Here is an 18,033-nt window from a genome sequence, read left to right on the forward strand (position 1 = left end):
CACCTGGCTTGCAGGGGATCGCTCTTTCTTGGCTCTTCTCCTACCTCCTACCTGTTCTTTCTTCGTCTCCTCTGCCGGTTCCTTCTCTCCTCCCTGACTTTTAAATATCAGAGGGTCTCAGGGTTCAAATCTAGGGCCACTTCTTTTCTCTATCCACATTCACTCCCTTAGTGATCTAACCCAGCTTCAGGAATTTATTTTTTCCAGCCCAGATTTCTTCCAGACTGCATTCCACACTCCACCTCTCCCTTTGGGTATGTAAGCATCTCAATATTCACATGTTCAAAACTGAACTCTAATCTTCCACTTAAAATCTGTGCTCAAATGTCCCCCCTCATCTCAGTTAATGAAACTACATCCTTCCAGTTATTCAGGACAAAATCCTCAGAGTCATCTTTGACATCTTTCTCTCTCTTACCCTTACATCCCATCTGGTAGCAAATCCTGCAACTTTATCTTCAAAACATTCAGGATCAGGCCACTCCTCACACCTCTGCCGCTACCAGCCTGGTCCGAGCCACCATCATCTCTCCTCAATCATTCCAGCTGGCTCCTAACTGGTCTCCCTGCTTCCATCCTTGACCGACTTCAGTCTATTCTCAAATGGCAGTCAGGAATTCTCTCAAAATCCAGGATAAGTCATGTTACTCCTCTTCTCAAAACCTTCCAGTGGCTCGCATCCCAACCAATAAAGCCAAAGTCCAACGTCCCCCGTAATCTGGCCCCAGCTCCCTCGACCCACCCGCTTCTCTTCCTCTCATTGGCTCTGCTCCAGCTACCCCGGCCTCCTCGACCTCCCTGTGCGCCCCAAACTCACTGCGCATGCTCACGCCTCTCTTGCCCTTGCCGTTCTCTGTGCAGTTGCTATTCCCCCAGCAAGGCAGAGTTAGTTACTCTTGAGCTAATGCAGCGGAAGCTTCCCGCCCTTCACTTCCACAGGCCTCTCTAAGGCCTGCACCTACTTTTATACTGATAAATTTATAGTTTTTCTTAAAAAGTGTCTCAAAATTGTATAAACATCAGGTCCACAAACCTTGGATCTATTCCTGTTCCCCAGACATCTGCATGGATTGCTCCTTTACCTACTTCAAGTCTTCGTTCAAATATCACCTTTGGAATGAAACTATTTAAATTGTACCTCCCTCTCTTCCTGTCTGGCAACTACCCATCCTCTTTTCCTACTTTATGTTTTCCCTTAGTACTTATCCCCCTTGGCAATACTAAAATTTGTTTATCTTGTTTATTATCTGTGTCCCTCACTAGGATTTAAGCTCCATGAGAGCAGGGATTTTTATGTGCTTTGTTCCCAGGCATATCTCTGGTGCCTAGAGCAAATGGTAAGCACTCAAACATTTTTTTTGTTGAATGAATAAAGCTCAGTTTTTGGAGTGAGGGAGTGGAATAAGCTAATTTGTATTTGTGGACTCAGAAAGAAAGGCAGCAGCACCCTGGGAGGAGGACAGAGGTAGGAGGAATGGAAAGACAGGTGGCTCTGCATTCATCCAGGGCCTGACACTACAAGACTGGTGTTTGGTCTGGATGTGCTGGGGCCAATAGGGTGTGGATATTCTGTGAGGGGCAGATACCTAAAGGCAGGAAGAGCTTTGAGGGCCCACTTCTGCTCCATTGCCTCTAAGGCACCTCCCCATGGAAAGATGCTCCACTTCTGAGTCCCTCTGCTTCAGAGACTTCTCCCATGATAAGAAGTCCCTCTTGGGCTTCCCTGGTGGCGCAGTGGTTGAGAGTCCGCCTGCCAATGTAGGGGACGTGGGTTCGTGCCCCGGTCCGGGAAGATCCCACGTGCCGCGGAGCGGCTAGGCCCGTGAGGCATGGCCGCTGAGCCTGTGCGTCCGGAGCCTGTGCTCCGCAACGGGAGAGGCCACAACAGTGAGAGGCCCGCATACCACAAAAAAAAAAAAAAAAAGAGAGAGAGAGAGAGACAGAGAGAGATTGATTTTAAGGAGTTGGCTCACGTGTAGAGACGTGGCAAGTCCAAAATCTAGGTTATGCTGGCAAGGTAGAGACACAGGGAAGAGTTGCAATTTGAGCCAGAGGTAGTCTGCCAGCAGAATTCCTTCTCCTTCCGAGGAGGTCAGTCTTTTTCTACTAAGGCCTTCATTTGGTTGGATGAGGCCCACCCACATTATGGAGGGTAATTTGCTTTACTCAAAGTCCACCAATTTAAATGTTAGTCTCATTCAAAAACAATTTCACAGAGACATTTGGGATAATGTTTGACCAAATATATGGGCACTGTGGCCTAGCCAAGTTGACACATAAAATTAACCATCACAGGGCTTCCCTGGTGGTGCAGTGGTTAAGAATCTGCCTGCCAATGCAAGGGACACGTTCGATCCCTGGTCTGGGAAGATCCCACATGCCGCGGAGCAACTAATCCCATGCGCCACAACTACTGAGCCTGCGCTCTAGAGCCTGTGAGCCACAATTACTGAGCCCGCGTTCCACAGCTACTGAAGCCCACGTGCCTAGAGCCCGTGCTCCGCAACAAGAGAAGCCACTGCAATGAGAAGCCTGCATACCGCAACGAAGAGTAGCCCCTGCTCGCCACAACTAGAGAAAGCCCGTGAGCAGCAATGGAGACCCAACACAGCGATAAATTTTTTTTAATTAAGTAATTAATTAATTTAAAAAATAATAAAATTAACCATCACAGTTCACTCCCTGTCAACTTGGCACCCATATACATCTCCTTAGACCATACTTATTCTCCAAATAAAGACAATAACAAGGTCATAATTCAAACTACATGATACAACTCTCCTGTATACAACTAAAAATGCACTAACACTTTCCCCGAAACAGAACAGAGTCCTTGGGTGATGTTCACTCTTCTTGATGTCTCACAACTTAAATACTATGATGTGAAGTTAACAATAGTATGATATATGAGTCAAAGTATCTCATGTTACATGATAAGGGGATAAGAGAGAAAAGAAAGATATTACACACACATATTCATAACAAAATAAGGAAGAAATACTCATGACAATTACAGTCCTTGTTCTGCAACTGGTCACATGGTTGTACCTGGTATTTATAATTACTATTTGCCACTGCCCATTCCATATTCCCTTTGCCCTCAGCAGGTCATGGTTCTTTACCATGTTTGGGTGGGGTGACCCAAACTTTATTTATGAAGAGTCTAGACCATTAGTAGTACTGCCTGAATTCAGTTGTTGTAATTTTCCATTGACTTTAATTACAAGGTATGGTAATACTAAGAAACACCCTGAAGGGATCTCCTGTGTTGCATACATACTCTTCCTCACCTGATTGTGATGTTTAAGAGGTATGTTTTGGTCCTACCTTCTTGCAGCTGACCCTGTCCAAAGCAATCTTACAATCTTTCTCAGGTCCTGATTCTGGGTTATGCTCAGGTCACTCTCTGGATAGTTCTCATTCTGTTCAGGCCAGTTCCTATGCTCATTTATGCCCACACATCCTGGCAGGGAGAGCTCACTGTGGAGTCAGCTGGAGTTGCCCTTTGGCATCATTTTTTCTTATGCATCCCTAGGCAGTGGCATCCACCCTTGATTCTCCACTTGTCAGAGGGCCAAACTCACAGACATTTTAAGCTTAAAACAAACAGTTATGAAGCTGAACTTTGCCTATTCAGCGACAAACACACAAACATCAGAACTCTAAATATTGTATTTTATCATTAGTTGGCCTTGCTTATCATATGAATGTGAGAGTTTCCCTTCCCAGCTAAAGACAAGCATTGAAATAATACACATAAAGCCTGGAAGAGGTTTCCAGGGGTGTCTATTACATTTTATCAACTGAGAATTAAGAGGATTCCAGGTGTATCTGCCTTGTATCTTGCCTGGGCCTGCGTGCTGATAGTGCTGAGGGAGCCTTGCTACAGCTGGCCAAGGTGAGCAAATGCTGAGCGTGAAGACTATCCGCAGAAGGAAACCCTTCCAGTCTTGGGAGGAGCCTGGTGTGAGAGGAGGGCGTTGGGGAGGCACAAATAGGTCTTTTTCTTTTTTTTTTTGGTGAGCTTTTAAAATTAATTTATTTCAAAACAAAGGTAATTATAAAGTGAAATCCTCTAGTGAGCAACATAGAAACATTGTTCTGTGTTCATTAATTTCTAGATATTAGATATTGGTCTTGTCTCACAATTTACTGTTAGAGAAATTGCTAGCAAGAGAATATCCTTGTGCCATTTGTGTTGAAAAGAAAATAAGACTAGCAAAGTGAATCGGAAGTATAACCTTCTTAACAAATAGGCCTTTGGAAAGAGGTACTGGAAACCCCAAAATGGGAAGCAGCAGCTTTGTAATTTGATTTCCCTTTTGAAATAATAGGCTCTGTCCCTGGTAGCAACAAGCAGAAAATATAAATAATACGCATTCATTGGGGAAAAAAATGAAAAGATATTAATCAAAATAAGCATATAGTTTTAAAAACATTTATTATAACATATTAACTATTAGTTAAAAAATAGATTTGAAAATTAAATCAGCATTAAGGGTTGAGAATTTTAACCCATATTTTTGTCTTTCAAAGTTTATATGTTCAATTAGGACCTATAATTTCTTTCCCTAGTTGAGTGCATCAGATCTTGGCTTCTGTACTGTACTCACTGAAAGGAACTTCAATGTAACAAAGCAATTCCAGCTTCTGTTAAGATTACTCACAAAACAATGCCCAACTGGTTATAAAAAATTCTGGACTCCAAATAGCCTTATAAACTGGGATTTTTACCCGTTCTGTCAAAGCAAGAACCTTAGAACAGTTGGTGGTGTGCTAAAAGAAAGTCTTTGGAGTGGGACAGACTTGTGTACACTCTGTCTCTGCTACTTCCTAGCTGTGTTGCTATGGACAATTATTTGACCTCTCTGGGTCTCAACTTCCTCAGATGGAAAATGGGGATAATCTTAGGTCACTTTTAGGACTGCTGCAGAGATTAAGTGAAAAAATGCACACAAAGCACTTGGCATGGTGTTTGGTATGCAGCGATCAGTCGTTAGCTGCTAAATTGTATTACTTGAAGACAGGGACCCCGCACTGGGTTATCACTGCATCCTCAACACAAAGCACAATGCCTGGGATCTAAGGGCTTGATCAAGCTAAGCTGCATGAAGGAAGGGGTTTCATGCAGTGCTGTAGCTTGGGGTGGATGGGCAGAGGTGGGGACACAGTTGTTTTTTTATTTCCTCATACTTTTCCCTCTTCAAAGGTCCCAATTACCTCAAAATAACTTTGGTTAAATTTCCAAACTACTCCCCCCTCTGCAATACACACACAGAAAGAAAAAAACCCACAACTCTGTGGCTTAAACAAACAACCATTTTAGTTAAATACATTAGAGTCAAGAGACAGAAAGGGAGTGGGGATGTGGGTGTCCGATACACCCCTTTTTTTCCCCATAAGGTCCAAGCCCTCGTTCTACTTGCTTATTCACTGCAGGGAGAAGGTTGGGCCTCCACTTCTCATCCATGGGCAGAATTCAGTGTTATAGTCATGTTAGGATCCAGGGTTCTTCAGCACACTAGATTCTGAGCATCAGTTTGTTTAGAATAGTACATTGGGCTTTTTCGTTCCTTCACTGTTAACTATAGAAAAAGCTACTTGACACTTCTAAAATTCTGCAGATTAAGGACATGATTTCTAGCAAAAAAAAAAAAAATTTTTTTAAAAAGAAAATTCAGTTGCGTTAAACAAATGGAAGACCTGTAATGTTTGGGATAGTAAATGGTGTTGTGATTCTCTATCCCCCAGTAGAACTCAGCACAGAGCGCTGCACTCGTGGGCTCCTGGAGGGTTCCCACGTGGCTGGCTAAGGGCAGGATTTAACTTGTACCATCTGGTGTTGGACACAACACTGAAGACAGAGAAGAGCAGGGGCATTCAGAGATGGGGCAGGGCCAGATATAGCAGGGGAGGGCTGGGGCCTAGGAAGATGAATGATTAGTCTGAGCTGGGATCCAAGAAGGGTGTGAGCTAGGAGGCAATTAGGAGCTGATAGAGGGACGGGAGCAAACACTGTGGCTCTCTGGACAGGGGTCTGTTTCAAGGGGGAACCCAGACTAAGCCAATGGTTAATCCAAAAGAGGCATCTCAGCCCACCTTTCAAGGTCCTTCTCAGCAAACCTTTCCCAAGTCTGCTAACGAGGAATCCATTAGGAGGGGGATCTTTTGAGGGGACTTCATTCTGAGAGTCTTTCAGGATGCTACCTTTCTACAGATCCTGTCCTGAAGCCTCACCAGAACTCCCACTACACTTACAAGTCCCTCTTTTAGAAGACTTACAGGGCTTCTAAGGATTCATTTAGCTTATGTACATGTCTCATTTCCCTTCTTGAAGGCTGGGACTAAGGGCTCTTTCCTCCCAAACCTAGCTTAGTAATTTGCAACAGCACCCTCTTGGTATTGAAATGAGATGAAGTGTGCTAGGTGCCAAAGACCCTGGCCTGAGACCTTGTATCTGGGCAGAGGAACTGCTTTTACAGCGGGGGCAAGGGGGAGAGGGAGGGCAAAAAAGAGACGTAATCTGGGCACATGCTGTGTTGGGAGTCACCTGGGTCCCACCCTGTCTCTGCTTCCATGTTCAACCCCAGAGCTGAAAGTTTCTCGTTTCAAGGTTGGCAAACAGGACCTACCTTGGAAGGAGGGAAAACGTTTAAGGTAAGGCCGAGAATGGCTTTGTCCAATGCTAACCTAGACCCAGCCCTTTAGCTGGCCGTGTCTCCTGGGAGTCTCTGATACTTCCAGCCTGCCCCTGAGAGTTTATTAATGATGCCCTAAAGGGCAGGGCAGCAGGGCAAAAAAAGAGCAACAGCTCAAACAGAACACATGGATTCCTCATTAGCAGACTTGGGAAAGGTCTGCTGAGAATGACCCCCAAAGTTGGGCTGAGATGCCTCTTTGGGGTTTTTTGGGGTCTTCTTTGTGTGTTTCTTTAAAAATTTATTTTATTCAAGTATAGTTGATTTACAATGTTGTTAATTTCTACTGTTCAGCAAAGTGATTCAGTTGTACATATATATACATTCTTTTTCATATTCTTTTCCATTATGGTTTATCACAGAACATTGAATATAGTTCCCTGTTGAGATGACTCTTTTGGATTAGCCATTGGCTTAGTCTGGGTTCCCCGCCCCCCACCAAAACAAACTCTGAACAAGAACTCGTTCAGAGTGCATCCTACCTTCATGATACAGGTAGTTTATTTTGGGAACGAATCCCGAGGAACAGGAGTGGAGGATTTGGAAGAGTCAAACAGCCAAGGCAGGAAAGCGAAAGGCAATCCAAGGGTGCATTATTGTTATCAAATGTATTTTTTATTTATTTTTTTTTTTTATTTTTTTTTGTGGTACGCGGGCCTCTCACTGTTGTGGACTCTCCCGTTGCGGAGCACAGGCTCCGGACGCGCAGGCTCAGCAGCCATGGCTCACGGGCCCAGCCGCTCTGCGGCATGTGGGAACTTCCCGGACCGGGGCACGAACCCGTGTCCCCTGCATCGGCAGGCGGACTCTCAACCACTGCGCCACCAGGGAAGCCCCCAAGGGTGCATTATTGAGCTGATCAAGTTGGGCACACTGTGGGCAGCCAGGGGTCTATCATCTTAGGTGCTGTACAAAACGTACCTCGGAACTCCCCACTGGGAGAACGGAAGAGTGTAATAATTCTCCACCAGCTCCTGTCTGCCTTGGTCAAACGTTGTCCTAGGACGTGTTAATTCCTTTGCACTTCCAAGTTTATGCATGTGTTAAAATGGGCTTCCTGTAGGGGGCCCAGGCTGCAGTGATAGAGAAGGCCCGAGAGCGGAAGATACCAGGTACAGCTGAGGCAAGATGCTCTCAGGTTTCACCTGTATGCAGCTGGTTGCCAGAGCAAAACTGGAATAAAAAGTGGGGCTGGGAAGGTGTGAGGTCAGCCACAGGTGGAGTCGGATATAACCGTAGACAGATCAACTGTCTTGTCCTTGTCTTTCATGAATAGAACTTTATTTCCATTAATTCTCAGTCCAAAGTCAGGATCTCTGGTTTTCCTAGGTGGAAATATTAACTCTTCCTTTAGTTAACTGCTTTTCTAGCAATGCATAACCCTCAAAGTGTAACCTGGTGACCCAATATAAGGATTTATGTTATGGCTATGGCATGCTGTAACAGTGACTATTCTGAAACACAGCACTGATGCAAGCTTGAGTCTGTCTGTGAAATGGGTACAGAGAACCAAGTGCATCCTACCTTCATGATTCTCCTGGTCTTCAAAGCTCTACATGCCAGGAGCCAGAGATAAGGAAGATACAGCCTCAGCCTTCAAGAAGCTCATGTAACGGAGCTGACAGGTTTCTTTAAATCCCCACCAGGCCCTTCTTTCCTTCCTGTTTTCATCTGCCTGGTCCCTTTCCAATCAGCCCTTCTCTATAATTTGACCTAAACATAGCTCTGCCACTAATTTGCCCTGATAGGTTCCTTCTCCTCAGCTGGTTTCTCATCCTGGAAACTTGGCAGGGGAGCCTGATCTGTGGCAGATTGGCCTCCGATATTCCGTTGTTGAAACTCTGGGAAGCTGTGCTATTCTTAAATTATTTTTTAAAATCGTAGGAAGAAAATTTTAAATAAATCTCATCTGATCAAAAGACAAATTTAAAAACAAACCAACAAGCCAACCCACCCCAATAAGCTCCAAAGACAGCAAGTAGGCGTAGGACCTGGAAAGGCGCCTCAACCTCACCGGGTTTCCTCACTTCCTGGAGCGGCACCTCCACCTCCCTACCCGCAACCCGTGGGGTGAAATCGTTCCCCGCTCGTTCCAGAACCAGGATGGCGGTGGAGGAGATCGGAGCGCGGTTTAGACCTAAAATGGGCGGCCCTGGGTTAATCCCGGGCTGGGCGCCTAGCGAAAAGGAGTACCCTCCGCGGCAGGAGGGCCAGGCCTGACGCCGCAAGGTGAAGGAGGCGGTGCAGAGGCTCCCCGCCCCTGCGCCGCCCGCCGTCGGGCTCCGCCCCGCGCGGCCCTACAGAGCAAAGCCCCTGTGCGCAGGCGCACCCCGGCAGCTGAGGCTGGAGGCCGCAGGAGTGGGAGCCAGTAAGGCGCTTCGAGAAGGAAACGGCGGTAGCGCCCGGTGGTACAAGACGCGAGCGCGGGTACCTGCGAAGCGCCAGGTTCCGGCGAACACACCAGCTGAGCCCTCAGCAGCTGGAGCCCCCGCGCCAGTTTGGTTTGGGGTAAGAGGAGGGGTCCGCATCTCTGCAGCTCGGGCGTGATGAGCCGGCGCCCCTAAACCGGCGTGATGCTCGGTTTGGTTTGGACTTGCGCTGCCCTTTACTCGGGTCTCGGGGATGCAAGTGGAAAAGGGGGCACCAAGTCCTGTAGGCTGGGCCCTAAGGCCGCGGCCGAAGTAACAGTGTAAAGATGGACCGATACCGCCCAGAGCCGTCTCAACCCCAGGTGATCCTCATCCTCCGCCCTCCCGGGCCTTCCGTCCGTGCTCTGGGAGCCCAGCCTGACGTTTATTATTCAGAAAATGTGATTGTCAGGGGGAGGCCTAGGTTGAACACGCGGCCCCGAGTCTCCCAGGTGAAACCCTCGACACTTATCCTTCTCTGCCGCCGCATTTTACAGAAGACGAGCCCAGCCCCGAGAAGGGAAGAAACCGGCCGAGCCAGAGGCCGAGTCAGGGCCGAAGCCAGTAGTCCTACCTTCTAGCCTGAGATCTAGGCACTGCTTCCTTCCTCACCGCATCTCTCTGCGTCTGCCCGCATCCCTCGTCCTCCTGCCGCGTCCTCCACGGGGCTCTGTTCTCGGGGGCTTGGTTGGGGGGGGGGGGAGGGGAGTGCTTCCTTCCCTCAAGCTGCGCCCTCGGGAAGGATGCTGGACAGCAGTCAGGCCCCGGTCCAGTTTCCTCGAGCACGAGCTGAGCCGGCTGTTACTGGAGGACCGCAGAGGCCACAGGACCGGGGGAGGAGGAGGACCGAGCAAGTTGGAGGCGCCGCGGGAGCAGGCCGGAGATACTGGGTTGGTGGTGGGCCCGCGGCAGGGGAAGGCCGGGAGCCTCTGCGGCTTACGGGTGCGGGAACAGCTTAACTTGGTATGGGCGGTGCGGTCTCAACCAATGGGAGCGTGGCTCGGGCCGAGCCCCCTCGGCTCCCAGCCTCTGGTCTGCCGCAAGGGGCTGCGGCCCTGCGATTGGCCCGGACGCGGGGCTGCCAGCGCGCTTGGCGAGTTGGCGCCGGCGAGTCTCGGGCGTCCCGCGCTCTGCCAGCCTGCTGGGGCGACGCGTCAGAGACAGGGACCCGGGCGGTCTGCACCCTGCTGGGGAAGGGTTTGGAGCCGCGCGGGACGTTGAGCTCATTTGAGCTCTGCGTGTTTTTTCCCAACCAGTCTGCCAAAATCTGCCCAGAGTCAGCTGATGCAAAGTCCCCGTCTAACCCTGCCAGTGGTGACAGAGGCACACGGTTCGTTACAGTGGGCTTCCGGCTGCCAGGATCCTTTAAGACGCATCAAATATCCTAGCACTTTCTACCAGAGCGTTGCAGCCCGGCCGTGCCCAGGGCATATACCCGTGGCGGGCGAGGAAGCTGAACTTTGAAATGAGTGTAGCTCGCATAGTCTCTCACTACACATTTACAGAGTGGCTGCTTCCTGTCAGACACCAGAGTAGTCATTCTGGATGAGCCAGAGGTCAATGAAACAATCCATGTTGAGACTGGTGGTCAGATGGCGGAGCGGGGTGCTGTGAATGGTTATAAGCAGAAATGCCTCTAATACTACCCGGCCTAGGTTAAGTGCTATTTCAGAGGCACATAAGGAAGCAGTGAAAATGCAAATATGGAGCGCGGCGTCTTAACTACTGACCTGCTAGGGAAGTCCCGCAACAAGAGATTGATTTTTGATTTAGGGGATCAGGAAAGGTTTCTTGAAGGAGGTTATTTGAATCAGTTAGGGCTTAGTGGATGAAGGAGACCTCAGATTTGGTATAGAATGAGCAAGGCACAAAAATTGGAAAGTACAGGGCTTATTGAGAGATGGTGTAGTAAATGGTATAATGAGTAGACGAGAGAAGTATTGTTGGAGATATGATTTGGAGGGGCCCGGTGAGGACCAGGATGCTGGGCTTGTACGCTCTGATTTGAAATGTGGTAAGCGCTTATGAATAGGATGGCTCCTTAAACTGTCAGTTGTACTAATGTCATTTTTTTTTACATCTGCATGAAAAATCTTGGAAATATCTTTGATTCTTCCTGCTTTCATAGCCTACATTTAATTGGTCCGTAAATCACAGTGGGCTTTACCTTCAAAACACAGCCAGACTCTGACCACGTCTAATTAGCTCCATGGTTTCCACCGGGGCTGGCAGCCCTTTTATATATGTCCAGGGAGTACCTCTTCACATTTTGCTGGAGTTCTGCAGTGCACAACCTGCGTGGCTGTACATTATGGTCCTGGGTTACTGCCATAGCTTCTAAATGGTCTCCCTGCTCCTGCCCTTGTCCATCCTCAGTCTATTCTTAACCCAGTGACAGTTATCATTTTAAAATATAAGCCTGATATGGTATTCCTCTGCTGAAAACTCTCTTAAGTCACTCAAATATTATGTGCCTACTGTGTACAGGTCTGACTTGAATTTGGTAGGCAAGCCCTGTTCTCCTAGGGATGGGATGCCTGCTTAACCTGGTGGTTTTAATTATGGCCATTTTGATAGCTCTGGTAACACTTTCTCTTGGGGAAGGACAGATGTTTCCTTGACAGAAGTGGAGTGGGAGAGGCTTCTGTTCCTGTTATCATTATGAGGTCTACAGTGTGGCATTCTCAGAATATCAGGCAAGCTTAAGAATTAATGATAATGATCTGCAGAAAGAACCTGCTTTCAGTGTGTTTTCACCAATATTGTTTTGGCTGCAACTAACAGAAACATTAGGCATGCTTAAATCAACACAGAATAAAGACGTCACGTGCCTTACAGAGCTGAAGACAGGAGGGCAGCTGGGTCTCAGGAGCAGGAGGCTCTGTTGTTGTTTTTTTCTCTCTTCTTCACTTCCATCTCTGCTTCTTTCTACATGTGTGCCTGACTCCTTTCTCTCTTTGCAGATTGGCTTTCTCCATCTCTCTCTCTGGCTTCAGGCTCAAATGTCGCATAGCTGCCCACCCCCCTCCCCCCAACTCCAGCAACCAGATCACATGTCTCTGCCCCACAGAGGCTGCTCTGCATACTTTCACAGTGCCAGGGGACAGAATGATGGATTCATCTGGGGTCAGGTGTCTCTCCCTGACCCACTCTTCCATGGTCAGAGGGTGGGGGTGGGGGGTCTCACTGTACAACTACAGCTGCAGAGGCCAAATCCTGTGGGCAACAGGCAAGTCTGAAAGGGACAGGGATCAGCTGAGCAAGACAGACACCCGAAAGATGGCAACTGCTGAGAGAGTGATGTGTTCTCTGAAGAGAAATGGCCATCACCTAAGTCTAATCTGGTGGCTGGTGGCTAGTGTCTAGTGTCAGACTAATCCAAGTGTCTGCATTAGGTTTGCCTTTGCTGAACTGGGCTATAAAGTTAAATCCTTGGCTTTTATTGAAGGTCTCTGTTAGAGGCAGCCATATAAAAGTCACTTCTGCATTTACGATAAAATGGTAGTGGGAACGTCACCTACAATATCATTTGGTGTTCCTGTATAATGTCTTTAGACTTTCGTTTCAGAATAGTTCTCTCTCTAAGGGATAATAGGCATCTTATCTGAATAAAGACTTTAAAACTTGTCAGGTTTCCTTTTTGCCTCAAGGAAGCCTCCAAAAACTGTAGTTAACACGTATAGCTGAGCTGAGCTGAGCTGGAACTTCTAGGCAAGATTATGCTAAGTGATCAGAAGGGAAATAGCCAAAGGATAATAGACATCTATTTGGTAAGAGATCTCAAGCCCTAATGCCCACAGTGTCCAGGCAGTTAACAGAGGTGATGTGGGTAGGCTTGAGATAGTAAGTGAAAACTTTTTGTTATTGAGTTCAAGCATAACATAGCTGCCTCGTTTATTGCCTTTTAAAACACTAGGCAGGCCAAACAAAATAGCCAAGTAGAGTATGTTGGAAACTGGCTGCCAGTTGTCAGACCTTGGAGTCTCACACAGGTTACGGGCTTTGAGCGCCTCAGTGTGGTGTCCCTACACAGGATGGTTCTTAGCTTAAACCCAGCTCACCCTCCCCGGTGAAACAGGACCTCCCTCTCCCACTTGGTAGTACCAAGGCCCTTCCAGACTTCATGTCCAGAAACTTTAGTTCTCTTTCCAGCCTAAGTCCTGCCTCCTGAATTCCTATTTGCTGCTGATGCCCCGCCTCTTCTGAGGATGTCAGTACTGGGAATGTTTGCCACTTACAGGGGAGACCTTGACCCTGACCCTGACCCACAGGGATGCAGCCAGCTGTGTCTTCTGCAAGATAGTATTGTCAGAATGCAGCAAGTGAGCCCAGCATCAAGACAAGGGTGCACACAGGTTGTTTTTTTTTTCTTTTGGAGAGGGAGTGCTTTCTGTGGGCTACACGTGGGGTTGGCACTGACAATGGAAAGGAGGTGCCCTTGAGAGCAGACCTAAATGTTCTCAGAATTAGAAAAGTTTCTCCCAGATTCCAGAATAATACGTGAACATCTTGATGTTGTGACAGTATCATATAAATTTGGTCACCCTGGAGCAGCTGATTGAATCCAAAGCTAAAGAGGTGGTCCCCGCCCTCACAGGGGCTCTGCCTGTCCCCTTGCAGCGCCCGCCTCCCACCGCCATTTCTGTTTGCAAACCAAAAGGCAACTGAGTGGCATTTCAAGTTTGAGAAACTAATGTTTACAGAGACTAAAGCTCAGCACAAAACATTGAGATGACAAACAGCCCTGATGAGTACAGGAATTCCACTGCCTATAGCATTGTGTTTGGGGTGAAAATAGCAACATATTTAAGGAATGTAAAAAAGTAGTAGAAGAAAAAGATATCTAAAATTCTAGCTTTTTTTTTTTTTTTTTTTTTTTTTGCGGTACGCGGGCCTCTCACTGCTGTGGCCTCTCCCGCTGCGGAGCACAGGCTCCAGACGCGCAGGCTCAGCGGCCATGGCTCACGGGCCCAGCCGCTCCGCGGCATGTGGGATCTTCCTGGACCGGGGCACGAGCCCGTGTCGCCTGCATCGGCAGGCGGACTCTCAACCACTGCGACACCAGGGAAGCCCTCTAGCATTTTTTATATGAGAGATTACATTGTGAACAGTGCATTATTAAAGGGGCTGAGTTTTCATGCAATTTAAGCTATTTTGACGGAAGTGCTTTTAGATATTGCTGACTCAAAGGAAAATAAAATTAAAAGCAGCTCTCTGGAGAGACATTGAGGCAAACACTGAGGCATTCTGTGCCACAGGCATTGAGCAGAAAGGATGGAAAGCGATTGAATTACAGACGACTGGATTTTAAATCACCCAGTGGTGGTGACCTCGGACTCCAGTCCTGGAGGGAGGAGGCAGAGATGTCTGTGCTTAGCCAGCCGGTCAGTACTTGGGAGGGGTGCGGGGCACCCACATCATGGGCCTGTGCCTTCCATGAAGGGCCAGTCTGTGTGTGGGGATGGGGGTGAGGTTCGAGCACACAGCTCACCCCCACTCAGCAGGGACTCACTGAGTGCCTCCTTCGTGTCAGGGTCTTCCAGGCATGGGGGATTCAGTGGTGACTAAGATGGACAAGGTGCCTGGCCTCACTGAGCTTATGATCTAGAAGGGGGAGATAAGTAAAGAAACAAGAGAATCTTGGATTGAAGGGCAATCTTATGGAGAGCAACCCCTGTGTGTTGCATGGGGGGTTGGGCAGCCTCTCTAAAGTCATAAGGGTCCGAAGGACTCAGCCCTCTAGAGAGAGGAAAGGCAAGGTCCACGGCCCTGAGGCGAGAAAGAGCTCCGTGTATGTTCAGAAGGTCAGCGTGGCTACAGAGCAGTGAGCACAGGGGAGGGGGTACCAGATAGGAAGGGAGGCAGAGGCCAGCTCCAAAAAGGCATGGAGAGGAGGCTTTTAGTCAAGGGAGTCACGTACCTGACTGGTGTTGGAAAGACCTTTCTGGCTGCAGTGCTGAGACTGTGGCGAGTAGGGGCCGGAGCAGAAGCAAGAGCCTACTGCACAGTCCAGGAAGGATCACGCAAGACACAAGAGCCCTATTTGTTTTCCTCTCCTGAAGATTAAACAGATGAAACACCGCCACCTGCCTTCTGCAGTAAATACTGTGGTTGTTGGCTAGTTAGTGAACCTATCACAGACGCACTGGCTGATCAGATTAGGGGCGGCAGCAAAATGGCAGGGGAGGAGCTGCCTCAGGCACAACCTTGTTACTGTTAAGGGCAGTATAACAAACCACAGGCAGGTGTGCAAAGAGAGACTTGGACGGTTCCCCAGAAAAAGAGCAACAGCTCCCAGGGCTGGGATTGCCTTGCTCAGCTCCCTCCCTACCTCCCTTTCCTCCCCTTAGGCCAGGAGGAATCGCGAGAGGGGAATGAACCAGAACAGGAAGACAACTAATGCACACACCCATCTACAACTCATAATAGGAAGCTAGTCACTGTGCTGAGTAGCCTTACTGACACATGACCTTGCTGCAACAAGTTTGATTTAATGTGGAAAGGGAGTGGTAGGGTGGTGGGAGAGACTGTGTGGGTGTGGGTGTTTTAATTTAGGTTGATTAGAGTGTGTCTCATTTTGTAGCTTCAGTCTCCATGCTGTGATGAGTTACTGATGAATTCAGCTCCAGAGCTGGACCCTGTGCGTGGTGGGGTGGAGAAAGGTGGAGAGCTGAATCAAAAGATACCTGGCCCAGGACTGAAAAAGCTTCCTGGAGGCATGTGGGCAAATTGAGATGGACGTTTTGCTGGATATGGGGAACACTGAGAATGGGACTCATGGAGCTGGAATCCCTGAGGAGGCGGGACCCTGGGCACCCCAGTGGTTGCTGCACAGCCTAGTTTGTGGGTCACTGGTGCTACACCCTCCTCATGCTACAAAAGGGTGATGACTCACCCAGGGTTACCCCATGAGTTGGTGGCACAGCTGGAACCAGAACCCAGGTTTCTAGATGTCCCAGCCTCCTGACTCTTTTCATCACATGAGGCTGTAGCTTGAGAGGAGGGTGGCAGGCGGGGACTGCCTGGTGCCTTGACTGAACCTGGGTCAAACAGAGCCCACTTTAACTTTCACAACCTGGAAGGAAAATGGCCCCTTCTGCCTAAACTTCTGAAGGCAGCAACACAATGCTGAGGACACATTTTGTGTTTCAGAACCCACCCGGAGGAGCCTGACCATTCTGCCTCTTGTGGCCACTATGCTGACTGCCCGCTTCTCCAGACCCCTGTCACAGCTCCTGAGGAAAACCCTGAATTTCTCTGATAGAGTAAATGGAGCAAGGTAAGAAAATGAAGGGTGGAGGTGACCTTGAGGGTTACACTTTCTGGGCAAAGCAGAGCTCTTCACACATAATAAGGCTTGACTCTCAAAGGTGTCCCTCAATACCCGCTGTCCACCAGCAAAGGACACTCAAAGGTGTTGTCAGAAGACAGAGACCTTCCCATGTCACACAAGGCACAGAAGAATATCTTTCATCAGATTTTTTTTAAAACTTTTTATCTTGAAGTAACTCTACACTTATACAAAAGTTGTAAAAATAGTCCAAAAGTTTCCCGTAACGCCTTCACCTAACTTCCCCAAGTGTTAACATCTTACAAAACCATAGTGCAGTCATCCAAACCAGGAAATTACCACTGATATAACACTATTAACTAATCTGCAGACTTGATTCAAATTTCACCAGATGGCCCACGAATGGACATTTTCCTGGTCCAGGATACAAACCAGGGTTCCCAGTACATTTAGTTGTCATGTCTCCTTACTCTCTTCCTGTCAGGGGCAGTTCCTCAGTCTTTGTTGTTCATGACCTTAACACCTTGGAAGAATGTCTCTCAGTGTGGGCTGTGGGATATCCTCGTGTTTAGATTCAGGTTTGTGTGTTTGGAAGAATCCCACTCAGGTGAGGTGGTGCCCTTCTTAGTGCATTACATCAGGAGGCACAGATCTCATTACTTTAATCACCTGGTTAATGGCTCTTTTAAAATCTCGCACGTGAAACTATGGTTAACTAAAATGTCACGAGACTTCACTGAACTGGGTGATTTAGAGAAAGCATTAAGTACAAAGTAAACAAGCAGCTCTTCTTCTTTAAGAGCTTCTGGAAATTGCCTTTTCCAAGGGAATTTAGTGTGCTCTCCTACCTCATTTTCTTCTTTTGCAGCTAGAGCAGGGAAAAAAATAATGCCCTTTCTTTTATATTTGAGAGGAGTGAAATCAAGTGGCAGGTTAAATTCAAAGACCCAGCAGCTAGAAAATTGATGGTTATTTTCTGTGCCAATAAATATACCTAGAAGAACATGCATGGAGGTTTTTAGCAGCATTTGCTTAAAAGCAGCATTTCCACAGGATACAGAAGCTTGGTTGGAGGTGAGGCTTCAACTGCTGGAGGACACCATATAAGAAGAGTTGATATCCCATCAAAGAGGGAATGGAGCTTGGTTCTGTTAAAGGGCTTTTGAAAGAAGATTTGCTGTCATTTTTTTCAGTGAATGACTCACAGAAATGGTAAAATCTGTCTCAAAAATGGCTTTCAGAGTTTTCTGGAGATTTTTTATGGAGGAGAAAATAATCCCAAAGGAAGTTTAAATACTTTTACAAAGATTTTATCCTCAAAGGGAGTGGTACAACCATTCTGTACCCATACAAACATTCTTTTTTTCACTTTAGTACAGTATTCAATAAATCACATGAAATATTCAACGCTTTATTATTTTAAAAAATTAAAGGGAAGTAAGGCATTAGTCAAGCTTCTGGCTCATTTGAAGGGACAGAAAGGCTATCCCAGGAGACTCTGAGTCTTCTGGAAGGATTGTATAAATCACCTGGTTAGGCTAAGGGGTTGGGCACAGCGTGGTCAGGGGCAGAGCTGAGTCAGAGTGCATTAGCTGTCTTCCAGGAAAAGTTGTCAGCAGAGGTCAGGGAGGGAGAC

General features: G+C 47.7%; 2 protein-coding genes across 3 annotated transcripts in view; one reads left to right on the forward strand and one right to left on the reverse strand.

Annotated features, from left to right (window-relative positions):
* The window catches only part of APOD (apolipoprotein D), a 79,247-nt gene extending 69,182 nt beyond the window's left edge, over nucleotides 1-10,065 (reverse strand). For both annotated transcript variants that reach the window (XM_060099329.1, XM_060099328.1), the window contains exon 1: nucleotides 9,681-10,065. The gene's annotated coding sequence lies outside the window, so the exon portion shown is untranslated. The remainder of the gene's footprint in view (nucleotides 1-9,680) is intronic.
* The window catches only part of BDH1 (3-hydroxybutyrate dehydrogenase 1), a 33,390-nt gene continuing 24,396 nt past the window's right edge, over nucleotides 9,040-18,033 (forward strand). The window contains 2 exon segments of the mRNA XM_060098850.1: nucleotides 9,040-9,206; nucleotides 16,259-16,385. Of these exon segments, the coding sequence (XP_059954833.1) occupies nucleotides 16,303-16,385 (83 nt within the window). The 5' untranslated portion in view covers nucleotides 9,040-9,206; nucleotides 16,259-16,302.

Source organism: Mesoplodon densirostris, chromosome 5, assembly GCF_025265405.1.
Source record: "Mesoplodon densirostris isolate mMesDen1 chromosome 5, mMesDen1 primary haplotype, whole genome shotgun sequence".
Lineage (NCBI taxonomy): Eukaryota > Metazoa > Chordata > Mammalia > Artiodactyla > Ziphiidae > Mesoplodon > Mesoplodon densirostris.